This window comes from Rhinolophus sinicus, chromosome 12 (genome assembly GCF_057876585.1).
Source record: "Rhinolophus sinicus isolate RSI-liver-muscle chromosome 12, RSI-T2T, whole genome shotgun sequence".
Taxonomy (NCBI): Eukaryota; Metazoa; Chordata; class Mammalia; order Chiroptera; family Rhinolophidae; genus Rhinolophus; species Rhinolophus sinicus.
The window spans coordinates 13,101,468-13,119,101 of record NC_142512.1 but is presented as its reverse complement, the minus strand read 5'-3'; the positions used below and the strand labels follow the sequence as shown (position 1 = coordinate 13,119,101).

Below are 17,634 nucleotides of genomic sequence, written 5' to 3'. Positions count from 1 at the left end.
TCTAATTATTTCTTTTTGTTGGTTTCACTCTTTGATCTTTAGAAAATGTCCCTCTTTATCTTTTGGAATATTCCCTTAAAATCTTTGTCTGATTTTAGTGTAATACCACCAGCTTTTTGGGTCAGGTTTGCATGGTGTCATCCATTTGCTTTTAGCTTTTCTGTGTTCTTAGATTTAAAATGTCTCTTATGAGCAGTGTATAATTTTTTTAAAAACTATTGGAGAATTCTAGGTATAGAATTCTAAGTTGATGGAGGTTTTTTCCCCCCATCACTTTGAAGGTGTCATTTTGCTGTCTTCTTGCTTCCATTGCTTCTGTTGAAAAGAAAGGTCTGTTTGTTGAGGCTTTGAAGATAAAGTGTATTTTTTTCCTCTCAGTCTGTCTTTAAAATTTTTTCACTACCACCCCCACCCCCCCACAATCAGAAGTTTGACAATGAGGGGTGTGTATGTGTTTTAAAACTAAACTCCAAACTTTACTGGGATTTCACCAGTTTTTTCCTTTAATATTCTCTGTTTCAGGAACAAATCCAAGCTACAAAAGTGCATTCAGTTTTCAGGTTTCCTCAGTGTCCTTTGTTCTGAGTTTCTCAGTCCTTCCCTGCTTGTCATGACACTGACTGTCTAGAGTACTACTCAGGTTATCCTGTAAAATGTCCCACACTCTGAGTTCATCTGATATATTCCTCATGATTAGAAGGGAGTTATGGGACTTTGAAAAGAACATCAGAAGTGAAGTGCTCTTCTCATGTAATTTTGTTTTTATCCTGTGTGATATTTGCTGAGTTTACTGTATCTATGGGTTTGATGTACTTCCATCAATTTTAGACAATTGAATGGGAGAGGAGATACTGTACCAGTTCCAGGCCCAGGCCCCAGGAGGCATTATATGTCTCTACTTACCTGTCTCGTGCTAACATGCTGGCCCAAGGTGCCTGAGAGACCCACCAAGCAGCCCTGAACCCAACCTGCAGCTTGCAACCATGCCACTCTAAGCCCAACATAGATCAAGGGATCCCTAGATGTCCTATAGATGCATGAGCAAGAATAAATACATAATCATAGTTTTAGTCCACTGAGTGTTAGGTGTGCTTTATTGTTTGCATTAGCTAGCTGATGTAGAGCTAGAGCATCTCATGGTTCCTTCTTCCTCCATCCCAAGCAGTTGTGTTGGAGCCTACTTCTCCCAGGTCACAGGTGTCCTCCACCATCCCTTCACTTCCTCTTCTCTCCCTCCCTGTGATCCAAGTATAAAAACTGCTCCAGATCCAGAGGGCCAGCATTGATCTCACTTCCCTTCCCCTCAGCAGCATAATGAGGCTTAAATGAAACAGTGTCAGGGGAAATTTCAGCATAAATGTATTTTCTACAGAGAGAAAATTACAAAAAGATAAATAAACCAATCACCTAACAATCTGATTCCTGCTATATGTGCAATGATTTATGTGAACTGTCCAACAGGCAGTTAATTGTCATGCAGAAAAATAACTCTAGATCATTAAATATAAGACTAATAAGTTTTATTTGACAATAATATTATTATTCTAGTCATTTATTCCTTGACACCTTTTGGGCACGTAGTAGGACAACCGGCTTATACGACAAAAAATGTCGAAGGTATATATGGCTGACCACTCTTTGGAGTCTGGCCAGGACAGAGTAGGAAGGGCAATACTGGGTAGGAACTGGTTTTGTCCACTTCTCTCAAGTTGTGAGCACTCTGGGCTGTGGTTTCATGGGCTCCTTTAAGCCCAGAAACTTTGGAGCAGGATGAAGCAGGAGGAGAGGAAGGAGGGGCTTGTGGGATACAGTTGTCCGCTTCCATGGCTCTCTTCCCCACTTCTACCCGTTCAAGTCCTGGCCCCAAGCACTGACCACTACCCTACTGGCCTAGCCATATCTTTGCTTCAAACTTCTCAAACCACTCCATCCTGGCAGTTTTACAGTTTTTTACCCTCATGTTCTATTACCCATTTCCCCCCAGTCAGGTTCTAAGCTCCATCCTCTACTCCTCTGGGAAGCCCAAGGAGTGAGATGGGCGGGCGGGGGTGGGGGGGCAACCTGAGAGAGAGCAACCCTTCTCTCACCCTGACACAGGCAATTACTCCTCCAGAGGATAAAATTAATCATACCTTATCCCCTCAGTCTTGGTGAATTGGAAAGGAGTGAATGAAGAGCCTTCCAGAGGTCATGAGAGCACCCCAGTACCGGACGGGGGGGGGGGTCAGTGTTTAGAGAGCAACGCCGCTGATCTTTACGGAGCACCAGCTGTGAGCCAGCCACCAGGCCAGGCACTCTGCAATTAAGGAGGCTTTATTCCCCCGCAACCATACCCACTTTAGTGCTGATGAAAGGGAATTGCGAAGCTAATTAATTTCCTTCTAGTCATTTAGTCACAACTGAATGTAAGCCCGACCTGTCTCCCAAGGACCTCAGATCCAGAAAGGGGCTCCAGAGAGAATCTGTACCAAGTCCTGACAGTAGACTGATACAGTGTTAGTGCTGTTTTTCAGAAGACGCAGGGAACCTGAGAGAGAGAAAGCATGTGTGTGTGTCCTTGTGTCTGTGAAGGGGGGGGGGGAAGAGGAGGGAAAAGAGGAGGAGGAGAGGGAGGAGGGGGAGGAGGAGGGAGAAAAGAGGAGGGGGAGGAGGGAGGGAGGAGAGGGAAAGAGGGGAGGACGAACAGGGAGGTGGGGTTGGGAGGATAGTACTAAAGGTTGGGAAAGAAGTCTCATCCACTTTCTAGGGTACAGGAGACTATACTCCAGACACAAAGAGTTCCTCAGGTCTTTGACAAAGAAAACGGGTAGGCCTGGCCACAGATTGGGAGAAGAGGCCTACACCACACCGCAGAGCACCACAGCCTCAGATCTTTGTTAGAAAGGATCCTAGACCAGGCTGGTGGCCATGGCCATTGGAGGCCAGTTCTCCTTTCTACCTTGAGGAACCTGAGGGGCTGTGTGTCCAGGCGCCTCTCTCCCTAAAGCCTGTTTTTGCCCCAAACAGAGCCCCGAGGCCCCAGAAACCATCAATCCCTTACCCCCTGCCCAGCACAGGGCCCACAGCAGGACCCTGACCCAGCACAGGGCCATTTGTTTCTCCACAAGGAGTGAGGCCCTCACAGCCGACTGTCTGGGAAGCGGCTCAGAAGAAGCTGCTTCCAGGTTTTCTGTCCAAGCTGATGCAGGGCCTCGCTAGGGCAGAGCTCCACTGAAAGTCATGATGGGCAGGCAGAGGAGGGAGCAGAGGTTGGGCGCAGCCTGGGCCAGTGGGTGGGGGTGCCTCTGGGACTGAGGGCAGAGGTTGCTCTTCTCTGACTTGTAGCAAGGTGAGACCTCACACCTGTGGGACAAGGCAGGCGTAAGAGCAGGCCTCCAGTAACCCCCAGGCCTCTGGGGGTGTGTGTGCAGAAACTGACCCCTTCTCTGGGACCCCACTTTGCTGAAGCCCCCGAGGAGACCCCCTTTTCTACCTGACCACACTCTGCAGGATCTTCCTCTCGTCCTGGTCCAGACACACGGCAAAGGGGCAGCTGTTGGAGCCGATAATTTGCACCTTGTCCACTTTGATCTGCGACGTGCTAATCTGGAAGGAAGGCCTGGGTCAGCCTCCAGACCCCTGGCCACAGAGCTCCCAGCCCTCAGCAGTTCCTTCCCCTGGAATTGCCCAACCAGGTCCGCAGGGTCGGGGTGGGAGTTTGGCTGACAGCACTCGAAGGCTAATGGACAACTCAGGGGAGACGTCCTGAGGACCCCAGCAAGCCCTGGCTCCTCTCCAGCCTCTGCCCTTTCCTGAGCCTGGAAGAAGCAAGGGCCTGCAAAGGAATAACTGCACTACCCAGTGCCCTCACCGTGAGAGCCCTGGGCTTCCCTGACACAGCCCGCTGTGCCTCAGACTCAGCGCAGACCCTTTCCACATACACATGTCCTCTCACAAGGGTACCCCTTCCTCCCCACTACCCCACAGCACCCCACACATGCACACACCCCTAAACCACACCCCTCACCTTGCTTCTCCTTCTACCCTCATGCTCCCCCACAGCCCTTGGACACCCTCCTCTCTCATACACACACGCATGCACACGTGCACACACAGGCACACACACTCACCCAGAAAGTCTCCTGAGAATGTGGCTGCAAGGAGAGGGAAGTCTTACCTGGTTAAAACCCTTCTTGGATTTCGGGTTTTGCCTTTTCACCACTTCTGTCAGGTTTAGCGTCAGGGCATCCATGCCGGAGTCTGAAGGGCAAGGGCGGCTCAGGCCAGGCTCAGAGCCCCTCCCTGCCACCCCCCCTGCGCCCTGCCTGCCCCAATCACCTAGCTCCTCCTGCTTCCGGCAGGCTTTGTTGAGGTTGACGGAGGTGCAGACCTTCTCCATGTTACTCCAGCGACTTCGTCCACTGATGGCCCCCTGGAATTGTGGCAAAGCCAGACCCTCAGCCTGGAGGCCCCGGCGCCTGCTGCCTTCCCTTCAAAGAGGAGGCTCCAGATCACCAGGGGCAGGGAGCTGCCTGCACTTAGGACACCCAGGAAGCTCTCTCTCCACCCGAGGCTGCTGACGTCTTCCCCAGGAGCCCTGATCCCCGTATACATCTTGGTGACTCCCGAGAGGAGCATCAGGTTCCGGGCTTGGTGCAATGGGTCAGCCTTGTGGCCAGGTCACAGGGCGCCTGAGCTGAGAGCACCTCAGGGGCGGTCTTCATGATCTGTTGAGCCCAGAGCAAGAAGACAAGGGCCCAGAGGCCTGGCGCTCCCGGCAGAGCCAGGTCAGGACATCCTCTTTGGATCCTTGTGTGAATGTCTCTTTCACCAGGGACCTCCGTGTGGCCACACCCAAGAGCGTTCCTCAGTCTTTGATCAGTCTCAAGGTCAGCTTATGTGACCTCACAGGAGAATTTGATTCTGTTTACCCCTCTCCTCTCCTGGACTTCCTTGATGGTGCATTCCTGGGTTCCCCACCACTTTTCTGGCTGGGTCCTCTGCTCTGCGTGAACACCCTCCTCTGCCCGCTGTCACATCACTGTCTCAGGACCTCCTCCTGGGTCCTCTGCTCTCTGCATTCCTTCTTCCTCCCTGAGGGAATCTCACCCGCACCTTTCTTCCCTGATTACCTTTACAACCATCTTCGTGTTTCACCTCTGAGTTCAGGCCCATCCATCCAATTGCCTGTTCTGACTTCCTCCCTTTACTTCTCAAGGGCACCTCAAACTCAACGTGTCCCACACTCATGATCTTCCCCCACCGGACCTGGGCTACTTCTGAAAAAGTGGTACTATTCGTCGCAGAAGATGGAAATCTGGACGTCTGGGCCTCTCTTTTTCCAATGCATCCCTAAGCCCCGCTGTTCACATCATCCACATATAGTTCCCATTTCTTTCCATCTCCATCACCACCACCAGTCTAATGCCACCCACATTTCTTTCCTGTAAAACCACAAGAGCCTCCTATTGGCCTTCCCACGTCCCCTATGGACCCCGCCGATCTGTTCTCCATGGAGCTGCCAGAGGGTGCTTCCAACCCTCAAATCTGATCATGTCACACACATTCCCAGCCCCACCCCAAACTTAAGCACCTTCAAAGGATACCCATTGCTCTTAGGACAGAACAAAATTCCTTTCATTATAATGAAGGCCCTTAGTATCCTGGCCCCACCTATCTCTTTAGCCTCACCTCATTGTCACGTTCCCACTCACTCTCCACTCCAGCCCCTCCGGCCTTCCTTCAGTGCCCTCTGAAGTTCATGTTCACTTTGACCTCAGGGCCTTTGCACATGCTGCCCTTCTGCCTGAAGTACACATCCTTCTCTTCTTAGCTTAGTTAATTAAATCCTGGTTTTCTTTCCAATATTGATTGACTCAATATCCCTTCTCTAGGAAGCCTTGTCTAGCTTTTCTGACTGGGTTGAATAATCCCCTTAGACGTTCTCACAGTACCGTGTACCTCTCTTCATCTGTCTTTCACAGTAATTATACATCTGTAGGTTCATCTAACCAATGCCTATCATCCCCTCTAGGCTGTAAGCACTTTGTTCACTCTTGAGAACATGCCTGTGCCTAGAACAATGTCTGGGACATAGTAGATGTTTAACAAACACTTGGCACATAGCTCTCAGGGTCAGTCCCCCCTGCCCACTGCCATGGCCACCACGTGGAGTAGCCCCATCATCACTATCCCATCAGCCTTTTATTGCCCTGTCATCACTCACCACTCTTTGACATTGTCTTGGCCATTTCCTTGTTTCCTTGTTTCTTATCTGTTTCCCTCCTCTAAAAAAGCGAAAGGGAGGGCCTAATCCTCCCTGCTTACTGCATTTCCCCTTGCCCAGCACAGAGCCTGGCAGGAGCAGGTGCTAAGTGAGTATCTTTTGAATGGTTGAAGGAAGAGAAAAGAAGGCAAGAAGGCTCCCATTGGTGAGGTTGAGCCTCCTGTGGCCTGTACCCCAGGGTGTGACGTGCTCGAGACTCATGCCTTCTGGTGTGCTTATGGGCGCCCCTTTGAACCCCTACCTCACAAATATCCTCACTCCCTTTTCACACCAATCCCACCTTCCATGTACCCAGCCAAGCACACCAGCCAACAGGTCCTGGCCGCTCCCTCACTCTGCCTCTGGAAGCCCCCCTTGCCCCACTCTCAGCACCAGCCCTGTAGCCAGGCCCTGACACTTCACAGAAGCTGCTCAGCACTTTCAGGTGGGGGGAGAACACAAGGGCGGGAAGGCATTGCAGGTGGAGGGGGAAAAAGATGTCCACTCCCTCCTCCTCCCTCCTTCTCCCAGGGTCCAGGGGAACCTGGGGAGCCTTCTGCAGCCTTTCAGCTTAACAACTGGGGCCCAAGAACCTAAGAGTCTGGCTTTGGGTGAGGGAGGATCAGGAACAGATCCCAGAAGGGCATGGGCCCCAGTGTTGATCTTACCTTGCTGTAAATAATCTGTAGTGTTAGAGGGACGGCCTCCCGGTCCCCATCGATGCCCAGCCTCTTGCTGCCAGGACCTGTGCCACACAGAGACATACCCTTCACTGTCTCTCAGTGCCTCTCACAGACCCTGGCACCCCACCTACCCTACCCCCACCCCTGGCCTTGCCGGCTGGTTATCCCTCCCCTTCAGCATCCCATTTTCCCAAGGCCCTGCCTCTCTCTGGCCCCACCTCCCCACCCTCGCCATTTGTCTCCACAGGGACTCAGGCAGCACACACCTGAAGCCTTGATGGCACGTGTTGCAGCAGAGTGACCCAGTTCCAGTGAATGGATGAAGATCTCTGTTGTCTTCTCTCCGGTGATGAAGGTCAGCTGGAGAGGGCAGGACAAGGGCATCAGTGTGGACTTCCTGCAGGGGCCCACCAGGCTGCTCTAGCACAGGGCTGGGGGACTGCTGTGGGGTAGGGGCCGGCCTTACAGGCCCAGCAGGGCACAGGCTGGGACCTGGCAATGGTGAGGGAGGTCTGCCAGTGAGTGTGGGGGAAGAGGCAGCGTGGAGTGGCAGGGCAGGCCTTACCTCTGTCTGATAGACCTGCAGCAGTACCGGCCGTGCAGCGAAGCGGCAGTAATAGAGCAGCATGTCGGCCAGGATGGGCAGCTGGGTGGGGGAGCCCTCCAGGGGTCGGGAGTCAGTCCTCAGGGACTGCTGTGGGGTGGAGGGAGCCCGAGCCAGAGGGACAGGTTGAGAGAGAGAGAAAAACAAAAGGAATACGAAAGGAAGAGAGAGGAACACACCCACACAGAAGGTACAGAGGCAGACAGCCAGGGAGGGGCATGGTGAGATGGAAGCAGGAAAGAGAACGGTCAGGGGAGGACCCACAGCCTGGCCTCGATACCCCCCCTCACCTGGCACATGGGCCTCCAGGAAGGCCCCTGGCTGAGCTGGACAAAGTTGAGAACTGAGGATGGTCCCCTGGATCTTTCTGAGGACTCTCACTGTCACCATAGTGACCCAACCCCTGACCCCCCCACCCATGACCTGGGTTCAGGATCTGTCCTGCCTCTCACCTACCCTCCCTGCTCATTTCCAAGTGAGCCTTGGTCCTCCATGGAGGCCTCAAGCTGGATCTCCCCAAACCAGGGCCTTCTAAGCAAGGCTGAGTGACTGCAGCCAGTGGGCCCTCTCCCCCGACCCCAGGGGCCACTTACCTGGCACAGGACTTCAGGGGGCAGGTGCATGAGGCCCAGCACGTTGCGCTCATACCAGGGGTCGAGCATGCCGAGGTAGTGGGAGATGTCATTGGTGCTCTCCTCCCATGGGGCTGTGCCTAGCTCCTGGGACAAGGGGCGGGAGTTATTCCCAGCTACACGGGGGCCTGTCAGAGCTCCAGGGCCCTGAGTGGCACCTGCAGCCCCAATCTGAGTTTCTTCTTGCCCTTGGGCAAATCTGATCACTTTCAGTCTGTGTCATATAGCAAAATGCCACACCCAAGTGCAAGGCAGAGACCACCCCTGGGAGGGAAGGCCAGGCCGGAGGAGGTGCCCTGTGAGCACAGGTGATGGTTTTTTGGTGACTTCCAACCAGCCCCCTTCAGGGAACTGAAACATACTCATGTCTGCTCTACTTTCCCACCCCATTTGGTCCAAGGCTGGGGACATACTGCAGGGCTGGGGTGCCTCGGGGAGTCTGTGGGGACTGGGGGTGTCTGGCTCGGAGGGGCTGGACAGGCACTGGAGCTGGTCCCCTGGCTTCGCTTCATAGGCACATAGAAGAACTGAAGCTTGAAGAACCGTGTGAGGAGCGGGCGATTGTTCTCCAGCCGCCTGGCAAGAAGAAGATGGTGAGAAGGAAGCTCCTTGGTCCTTCTCGGACCTAAGCCCCAAGCCCCAGATTCCTCCAACACCACCAGCCTGCTCCCCAGGGCAGAGTGACGCCCCCAATTCCAGCTCTTACCGCAGGTTACTGTACGCCCGAGCCACCTTCCCCGAAATCCGATCAGAGCCGAAGACCACAACGCGTAGTGTAGAAGCCTTGGGTTCCTCGTCCCCACTCAGGAAGGGGCGGCGGCGCTGATGGCGTGAGGCTGGGGCCAGGAGCCAGCTGGCCAGCTGGGCGTTGAGCTTGGGCTGGGGCAGAGAGAGGGAGCGCTGGGCCCGGGAAGGGGGCTCTGCCTGGCCGTCCAGGGGGCTGCAGAGGCTCCCAGCCCGCCGCAGGGGCAGGGCCGTGTCCGAGTCCCTCCGCAGCATCAGCTGGCTAGTACTCTTGAAGAGTTTATAGATCCTGTTAAACTTTTGCCCGGGCCTGCGGTAGCCCCGGCGTTGGGGAGATCCAGCTTGAGGCCTCTTGGGCCACTCAGAGGAGCTTTCCTCGCTGTCCTCCACGTAGCCACTGTCCATGCCATCCGAGAGGCCCGAGACAAAAGAGGTCAGCAACTGGCGGGAGAGGGTGGCCCCGGAGGCCTGGGATGAGGCAAGGGACAGGGCGGAGTCATGGGAAGCCTCTGAGCTAGTGGAGAGCAGTGAGTCCCTCTTGGCACAATGCCCGTCTGTTTCCAAGTCTTCCTCCTCCTCCTCCTCTTCCTCATCGTCCCCCAGGATCCCTGGCTGGAGCAGCTCCTGTTCCTTGAGCAGGATTTCCTCCAGGATGTCTGCAGCGAAGCAAGGGGAAGCACCATATGGGTGTCTGGATCCCTGACTCCTCTTGCTCACCCTTAGGAGGGGGGACAGGCTCAGACAGAATGGGCTTGGAGAGGGTGGAAGGAGGGTCAAGGCCAGCCTAGGACTCAGAGCCCTGGCTGCTCTGCTGAGTGCCTGCTCAGGTGGGAAGGCTGGTGGAGTGTGGGAGGCCACTGCACAGACCGGGACCAGGAAGAGAGTTTGGGGGGTGGGCAGCACAAGGGCCCCAGCCGGCTGCTTACCAAAGCTGTCCTGGTTCCAGTTGTAGGTGTAGCATCTGGCGACAGGGATGCGGATAGTGTGGAGCTTGCCGGGCGTTGCAGTGTCTGTAAGAACAGGGCAGGCACGGGGTGAGGCCTGGGAAGGGGCCTTGAGATTGGCCAGCCCAGTCCCCTCATCTTAGACTTGGCAGAGGACCGACACAGGCTATGCAGCAGGGTGAGCCAAGGCTGAGCTGGAAGCTGGGGTGCCTGGCTTGCAGCCAGGAGGCTTTCTTTCAAGGGCACCGTGTGCACACCATGCCGTTTCATAAGCTGTGCAAACGTGGTCAAGTCATAACCTCTGAGCCTCATTTTACAGAGTCCAAACAGGAAAACAATGGCACCACGTCACCGGGTGTTGTGAGGAATATTGTGTCTCTCTTGTACGGTGACAGAGTTGTGGAGAGGAAGTTTCCCAGGTTGCTTGGGGCAAGGTGTAGCCATGTAACTAAAGCGGGCCAAGGGGAGATGTGCAGACGTGATGTGTGCAACTTCTGCATTATCTTCAGTGTAAAAAGGCAGCCCTTGCCCTCGATCAGCACTCTTTCCTTCTTCCCACAAGTCACCACATGATGGCAGCCCAACCCTGCCCCTGCGTACATAACAATGCCCCAAGGGATGGTGGAACAAGACGTTGAGAAATGTGGCTCCCTGAATGACTGTGGAACAGAACTAGCAGGCCAAGCTGGACTGCTCACCCCGAGAGCCAGGGCAGGCGATGGGGAAAGTGGGCCCCACTCTCCCAAGAGCCTCACCTAAGACACCAGTGAAGCCGGCTTTCTCTCCCACCGCCTGCAGCTTGGTCCTGAGCCACTGCCGGGCCTCGGCTGCATCCCCAATGCCAGATGCCAGCTCCTGTGCCTCTGCAGTCTCCGTGAAGATGTCCTCGAGCTCTGCCAGGGACTTGGACTGAAATCCCAGGAGGAGACAGGCTTGCTCCTGTACCACGGCCTGGCGGCCCGACTTCTCCATCTCCCAGGTCTTACTGAGGGCAGCAGTGACCAGTCCTCTCCCCAGCCTCATCACCCACCTTTACTCACAGCTGGCCAGGGAGCCAGCCTCCCCCAACCCCCTATTCTCAGGAAACAGGCATGAGAGGAAGGCCCAGAGCCAGAGCACTGCAGAGTTGGGAGGGACTTCAGAGCTCACCATTGCAGCCCAGAGAGGGGAAGGGGCTCCCAAATGACCTGTCACAGAGCTAGAATCAGACCAGGTCTCCAGCTTCAATCTAAACCTTGTTCCTCTAAGGCTCTGTACCCAGCCCCACTGCTCAGGGAGCCACCTGTCCTGGTCAGGACCCAGCTCAACAGAAACCCTCTTGACAAGGCCAGCTCTGCAGCCACTGCCCCACCATGTCACGTGGGGTGAGGGAGGCCAGTGTAGCCTGGAGACTGCAGCACCGACATAGAGCAGAGAGGGGACTCTGCTGGCAGGGGGCGGTGCTAAGCCCCAGGGCCCCAGACACATACCTGCAGCCTACAATGCAGACCTGGGAGGTCAAGGTGGGTCCCAAAGGTGGCTTGGAAGGCGTGCAGGAGCAGGGTGACGTAGGTGCTGTGCGGGGAGTGCTCGGGCGCACTCAGCTTGTTGGCCACGGCGAGGAATTCGGCCTGCACCTCCACTGGGTTCAGCAGGAGGACGGTGCTGGGGGCACAGAGGAGTGGCTGTGGGCCCTGGTGGCACAGCCACACACCTCACACTGGCACTGGGCTCCACTGAGGCCCAGGCCTCCTCACGGCGCAGGCAGGGCCTAAGGTCAGCCGAGAGGGTGGGGGCTCAAGGGACCCAGTTCCAAGAGGAAAGTTTATGGTCTACTTTGGAGTATTTTTTACATGGTGTTTTCAAAGGCCTTTAAAAAATTAAACCTAGTTTTCAAAAATAAATTTTACCTTAATTTTTACATAGAAATATTTTTTTCCTACAGGACATCTGCATGGATGCAAGATTACTCAAAAGAAGATTGTATTATAAGTGAGGTGACTTGAAGCCATGGGATCATTTTGGGGAGGGGGCAGCAGGGCAGACACAAGCCCTCATACACTGTGGCCTAAAATCTCCGCCTGTGCCCTGCTCCTCAAGCCAAGGGTTGTGGCGTGGGGTGGCACCTGCCAGGAGGAAGGGGAGCCAAGTCAGGGCTGCAACTGAATCCTCCACTCTCAGGGGACACCTTTTCTAACTTGCCAAAGCCATCACAGGCTAGCATAGGGATGGGGAGGGACTGTGTGCCCAGCCAACTCCGCCTCTCCTCCCACTGCACCCTGGGCTCCCTTGGTGCATGTGTTGAAATTTGTTCCTTATGAAAATCTCAAACATACCCAAATGTTAAGAGAATCGAGAACCCCGAAGGTGTCAATCACTCCCTTAACAGCAAACAACACAAGACTGTTCTCACTTCGCCCACACCAACCCTTGTCGCTGCATTTTCTCAAAATGTATTTGAGCCATCACGGTACCATACCGGTAAATGCTTTTGTCTGAACTGCTTACACGCACTCTTGCTCTCTCACAAATCTGTGCTGTTTAAACCCAGTGCAAAGAAGCACCAGGCAGATGGCGTTCCCTCCAGTCTCTGCGGAGATCTGTCCCAGAGCTGGGCCCCTGGGCTCAGGACACAGGGACCAGACCAGGCTCCGTCAGAATCCCCATCATTTGGGGAGAAACTAGTTTTGATTTCTCCATTCATAAGAGAAAGGGGGCAGGACCACAAAAGCAGCCTCTAACTGAGCCTTCTCCTTCACTGAGCGCTTGATCATTCGTCCACCGACATGCGCTGAGCCCCACTGTGTGCAGAACCAGACCAGCCACGCCGTGCCCTAGCCACCTGCAGGCTTTCTCTGCTGAAGAACTTACCATTGTTCCCAACTTACAGATGACGAAAGTGCGACCATCTCTCAGCACTAAGGTCTTTCTACTAACCTCTCTGCACCTCAGCTCTCTAAACTAAAAAATACTTTTTTCATAGGGTTAATTGGATGATGTAGCGATGATTGGATGATGTAGCCATGTTTAGGGTGGTGCCCAGATCTCAGTAAATGCCAGAAAGGTGTGGGTAATTAATTATTCACCATCTGCCTGTTTCAGCCCCAGGGAGGTGTCTTATTTACTTAGTAAACTAACATTTACTAAACATTTTTATGCCCTCTGTCTCTCTCAAAACCGACCACTGGCGTTTTTTTGTTTGTTTTTACCTAGGAGGGACTCAACAAATGTTCCTTAGTGGTGTCAATGTTCAGTGAACCCCTGAGGCGTGACTATAATTTCTGAGCTGTTGGAGGCAGGGGTCTCTGGCTTCCAAATGTCTAGGTGAGACAGCATTCACAGGCTTGGAGACCTGCCGAGGGTCTTCAGAATGGAGGCTTCTCTCCTGCCTATCAAAGTGCAGGCTGGACCCATGAGTGGGTAGGCAAATCACAACCAGAACTGCCTTTTAAATGAAATGGAATAGAATGGAACAGAGCCCATCCTACGGGGTAAGGGTAAGTTTCATTTCCTGAAACTTGTTTCAGGTGTGAGTGAGTGTGTGTGTGTGAGTGTGTGTGTGTGCGTGCGCGCGTATGCACATGCACACCAGGCTGTCACATAAAATGAATTTGTTATTGTAGACTCCGGTCACAAAAGTTTGGAAAGTGCTGTTTTAGTTAACAGTCAGAAAGACACTGTGGAAAGGCTTTTGAGTAAGACTGAGGTTCAAATCCTGGTTCAGATACTTACTAGCTGTGTGACCTTGGGAAAGTTACTTGGTCTCTCTGACCTCCAGTTTCCTCATCCGAAAAGTGGGGTAAAGTGAGATAATGTGTGACCAGCACCTGGCACAATCAATGCAGATGGTTCTTAACCGTTTTTGTTTGTTTGTTTGTTTGATTTTTAAGTCTCAGACTTGTTTAGGAATCTGATGAAAGACCCTCAGCCCAGAATAAGGAACCTGTGCACAAAACATGACCAGTAATTCCAGGAGGATTCCGTTGAAGCCTATTTGTTGGTGGCTGGGGTGGGAGGGGGTGCAGTGATAAAAGGAATTCCGGATGCATGGGGGTGGGGTGGTGTAGGAATGATGAAACAGTGGGGATGGGGGGGGTCCCATCCCCCGCCCTGTTTCTCCCTCTCCAAGAGCACTCACACAGTGGAGCTGCGGTGACTCCTAATGGGCAGGCCCTGCTCAGCCCTCACCAGTCGCTGGTAGGAGATTCCTGTGGCCAGAAAGAAGAAACAGAATAAAGACCAGAGTGCATGGGTTTACCTGTTCCTTTAGAAGGCATGGCCCTGCACCTCGAAGCACGCCCAGCAGTGGACACTTCGGTTGGGAGTTCCCGGATGAGGTTCAGGACAAGGGGAAGATTAGACCTGAGGCCGCCAGGGCCTGTAACATGAGTCCCAGGCTGCACCGTGCAAAGCTTTGCTCTTCAGAGACAGTGGGGCAAAGCACTCTGGGAGGAGAACAGAGGCCTGATCTCCTGTTGTCCAGCTGTCCCTAGTTCCTGTCACTGTTCCTTACTCTTAGTCTTGGTGTCCTGCAGTGGGTGTACCAGGCACCACTTGGCCTATTCAGTCAGTCTCAGCACCTTCCATAGGTCCCGACTTCCCCACAGCATCTCTGCCTGGCTCCCCACACCTTCTCAGGTGGCCCTCAGGAGACTGTTCATCTCTAAGGTTGAGCGTCTGCACCGTGGGCCCCTCTCAGCCTTCCTCTCTAGCCTCATCCACCTCTCCATCTCCTTTGACTTCAAAAGCACGGAGAAGAAACGAGCCACAAGTTTTTCCTTTTTTCCTGAAACTTGATTCAGTTCTGCAGCTGGAAAATGACCCTTCACAATATGTATTTACTTCTGTGTCAACCTTGGTGAGGAGATTAAACAACAGTTCACTCTCCTCGCCAAAGAGGGAACAGAAGCAGGGTCTGGGGCTCAGCAGCGGAAAGGCAGCCTCCTTGTTAGAGCTTAGAAATTGACATGGGGGTCCCTGTCTGGGGCAGGGCCACCCTGGGCTGCGTGTGAGCTGGGAGCAGGAAGGCAATCCCCCTCGGAAAGTGTAAAGCCAAGACTGGGGTTAGAGACAGCTGTAAATGGCAGAAAATGACCAATTTATGCTATTCTAATCTAGGACCTGATTGCTTTGATTTGGGGCCTTTTGGTCGATGCTTCTTTTATGTAACTGTTACATGTTTAGAGGTAAAGTTATGTCTTGTTTGATAGGTAAGTCCCCGAAACAGTGGTTATTATTATGAGGACTTGGAACATCATCTGGTAGACGCACGCACGCACAACATAGAAAAATTCCCCTCATCGTCCCCTTCAACCCCCCAATAAAATACTGTAGTGGACAGGAACACTCATCCCTCCACAGGCTCCCGGAAGCAGAACACAGAGACAAGCAGTATTCTCTTGACTCTTCTGCACTTTTCTTTTACTATATAACAGGTAACCCACACCCTGCTGATCTGCCCTCCAATTCTGCCTCTGTTGACACAGGCCACACAGCTGGCCACATTCCTGGTGGTGGTGGGGGGCAGCAGATGGTGAGGTCACTCTCCCTCCACATCAGGTGTCCTCCCAAACGCCCACCATCAGTACCCTATCCCACTGCCCTCCTGAAGTCACAAAGCCCAACGCCTCTACCTTATCATTGTTCTCCTTGAATTGTCTTTTTTTCTTTTTTGAATGTTTGATACTGTTGATCACTTTCCACTTCAAGCTTGCTCTTCTGCATTAGTCTCCATGACAAGGAACATTCTTTCACGTCTTATATTTCTGTACCTGTTTATTTGTCTCAGGATACCCTAATAGTCTCATTTGGGGATTGCAATGCAGTTAGAGCTGGGAGCTGCTTCCTATCAGCTATACTGACTCCAACGTAACCTTGCCGTTTGCTGCTGGGGGACTTTTAAGGGGACATCTTTGCCCCTAGGCACACCCTCACTCAGAGGGAGTTATTTCCAGAGCCGAATATCCTAGATACCAGCAGTTCCCGAGTGGAGCACAGAGCATCAGCTGTAACTCCCTCCCTTCCTTCTCCTGCCACAAAGACATTAAAAAAGGTAATCCAGGGTTGTCACAGTGGCCCCATGAACATTCTGGACCAGGTTTCTCCCATCTTTCTGCTCCATCATCCTTAGCAGGAGACATCATCCTCAAGGTCACTTCATGGTCTAAGATGGCTGCTGCAGCTCTGGCCATCATGCCCTCATTCCAGTTAACAGGATAAAGGAAGTGAAGGGGGTTGCAAAAAGTTTAAGCCACTGTCATTTTGGGCATTGTGGTATCAGCAGCCAGCTCAGTTCCAGCTGATCATGCCCTGTGATTTCTGAAACAGCTGCCTTCCACTCCTTTCCCTAAATCTTCCCCCGTGATATTGTGACATAATAAGAAATATATATTTGTATTTATATTTGTATGTATGTATGTATGTATGTATGTATGTATGTATGTATGTATTCATTCATTCATTTATTATTTATTCATTCATCTCCAGTTTCTGGGACAGAGCTCCCAAAATCCTTGTAGTTTTCTGATAGGGGTGAGACGGCATCTTTTGTTATTTATAACAAGCCCCTTTTAACTGGACTTGAGTTTATGCCAATGAGGTGACTCTTGGTGGGCCCCTCAATAGCTTCAGGATGGCGGCTAGTTGCCCTATGGAACCAACCATGTGACTGATTAGATGGTTGGAACTTTCAGGGAGGGGAGAGAGGCTGGAGATTGAGTAAATCATGAATAGCCCAGACTTAGCCAATCATGCTTACTTACTAGAACCTCCATAAACCCCCTAGAGAATGGATTCAGAGAGCTTCTAGGTTGGTGAATGCATCCACATGCCAGGAGGGTGGTGCACCCCAACTCCCCAGGGACAGAAGCTCCTGCAGTCAGGGCCCTTCCAGACCTTGCCCGTTGTATTAGATTGGTACAAAAGTAACTGCAGTGTTTGCAATTGTTTTTAACCTTCTAAACCACAATTACTTTTGCACCAACCTAATATCTTTTCATCTGGCTGTTCATCTGCGTCCTTTACAATATTCTTTATAATAAACCAATAAATGGAAGTAATGTGCTTTCCTGGGCTCTGAGCCATTCTAGCAAATTATTAAATCTGAGGAGGGTATCATGAGAACCCCTGATTTGTAGCTGGTTGGTCGGAAGTAAGGGAAGCCCAGACTCGTGATTGGCATCTGAAGTGGGGGGCAGTCTTGTGGGGATGAGCCCATAACCTGTGGGGTCTGTGCTAACTCCAGGTAGTTAGTGTCAGAATTGAAATGACTTGTTGGCTCCCCAGCTGGTGTCTGGAGAGTTGGAGAGAACTGGTTGGTGTGAGGTGACAAAACCCCCAAGCATCAGGTGTCAGAGTGTTCTGTGAGTGAAAATAGCATAGACCCTCACTGACCAGTCAATGTTGGTTGACTTTCCTTCAAAGGGTTTACACCTTTCACTCCATAATCAGAGACAAAAAGTAGAAAATGCAAATGTTTATGATCAGTAATGTTCCAAGAGGAACTTATTACCACTAAAGAATATTCAGAATTCACCTGCTACCAGTTGATAGGCAAAACTAATCTAATCCAGGTTGGTTCCTGCTTTGACTGGAGGTCAAAGGTGGGAAGGCACTACATGAAAGGAAAAGGGGCAGAAGAATTTGCCCAAGGGAGGAAAGTGCTTGGCAGCCCAGGGACTTTCAGTCATGTGCAGTCACCTGCCCAGGCCTCTTGGTAGAAACACAGCTTTATGCAAATGTGAGAATGTGGTTTCTGGAGTCAAAGAATATGGTTTTTGGAATCAAGCAGACATGGGTTCAAGTG

General features: G+C 52.4%; 1 protein-coding gene across 6 annotated transcripts in view; it reads right to left on the bottom strand.

The window, feature by feature from the left end:
* Positions 1-1,503: 1,503 nt before the first annotated feature.
* The window catches only part of PIK3R5 (phosphoinositide-3-kinase regulatory subunit 5), a 66,080-nt gene continuing 49,949 nt past the window's right edge, over positions 1,504-17,634 (bottom strand). For 5 of the 6 annotated variants that reach the window (XM_019755242.3, XM_019755244.3, XM_074319623.2 and 2 more), the window contains 14 exons: positions 13,969-14,038; positions 11,321-11,495; positions 10,607-10,760; positions 9,834-9,917; positions 8,870-9,563; positions 8,577-8,739; positions 8,125-8,250; positions 7,493-7,621; positions 7,194-7,287; positions 6,913-6,989; positions 4,318-4,411; positions 4,157-4,239; positions 3,473-3,585; positions 1,504-3,342 (listed from right to left, as the gene is read on the bottom strand). In XM_019755242.3, coding sequence (XP_019610801.3) covers positions 3,195-3,342; positions 3,473-3,585; positions 4,157-4,239; positions 4,318-4,411; positions 6,913-6,989; positions 7,194-7,287; positions 7,493-7,621; positions 8,125-8,250; positions 8,577-8,739; positions 8,870-9,563; positions 9,834-9,917; positions 10,607-10,760; positions 11,321-11,495; positions 13,969-14,038 — 2,204 coding nt within the window. In that variant the 3' untranslated portion in view covers positions 1,504-3,194. The remainder of the gene's footprint in view (positions 3,343-3,472; positions 3,586-4,156; positions 4,240-4,317; positions 4,412-6,912; positions 6,990-7,193; positions 7,288-7,492; positions 7,622-8,124; positions 8,251-8,576; positions 8,740-8,869; positions 9,564-9,833; positions 9,918-10,606; positions 10,761-11,320; positions 11,496-13,968; positions 14,039-17,634) is intronic. The other variant, XM_074319625.2, reaches the window with a different exon arrangement.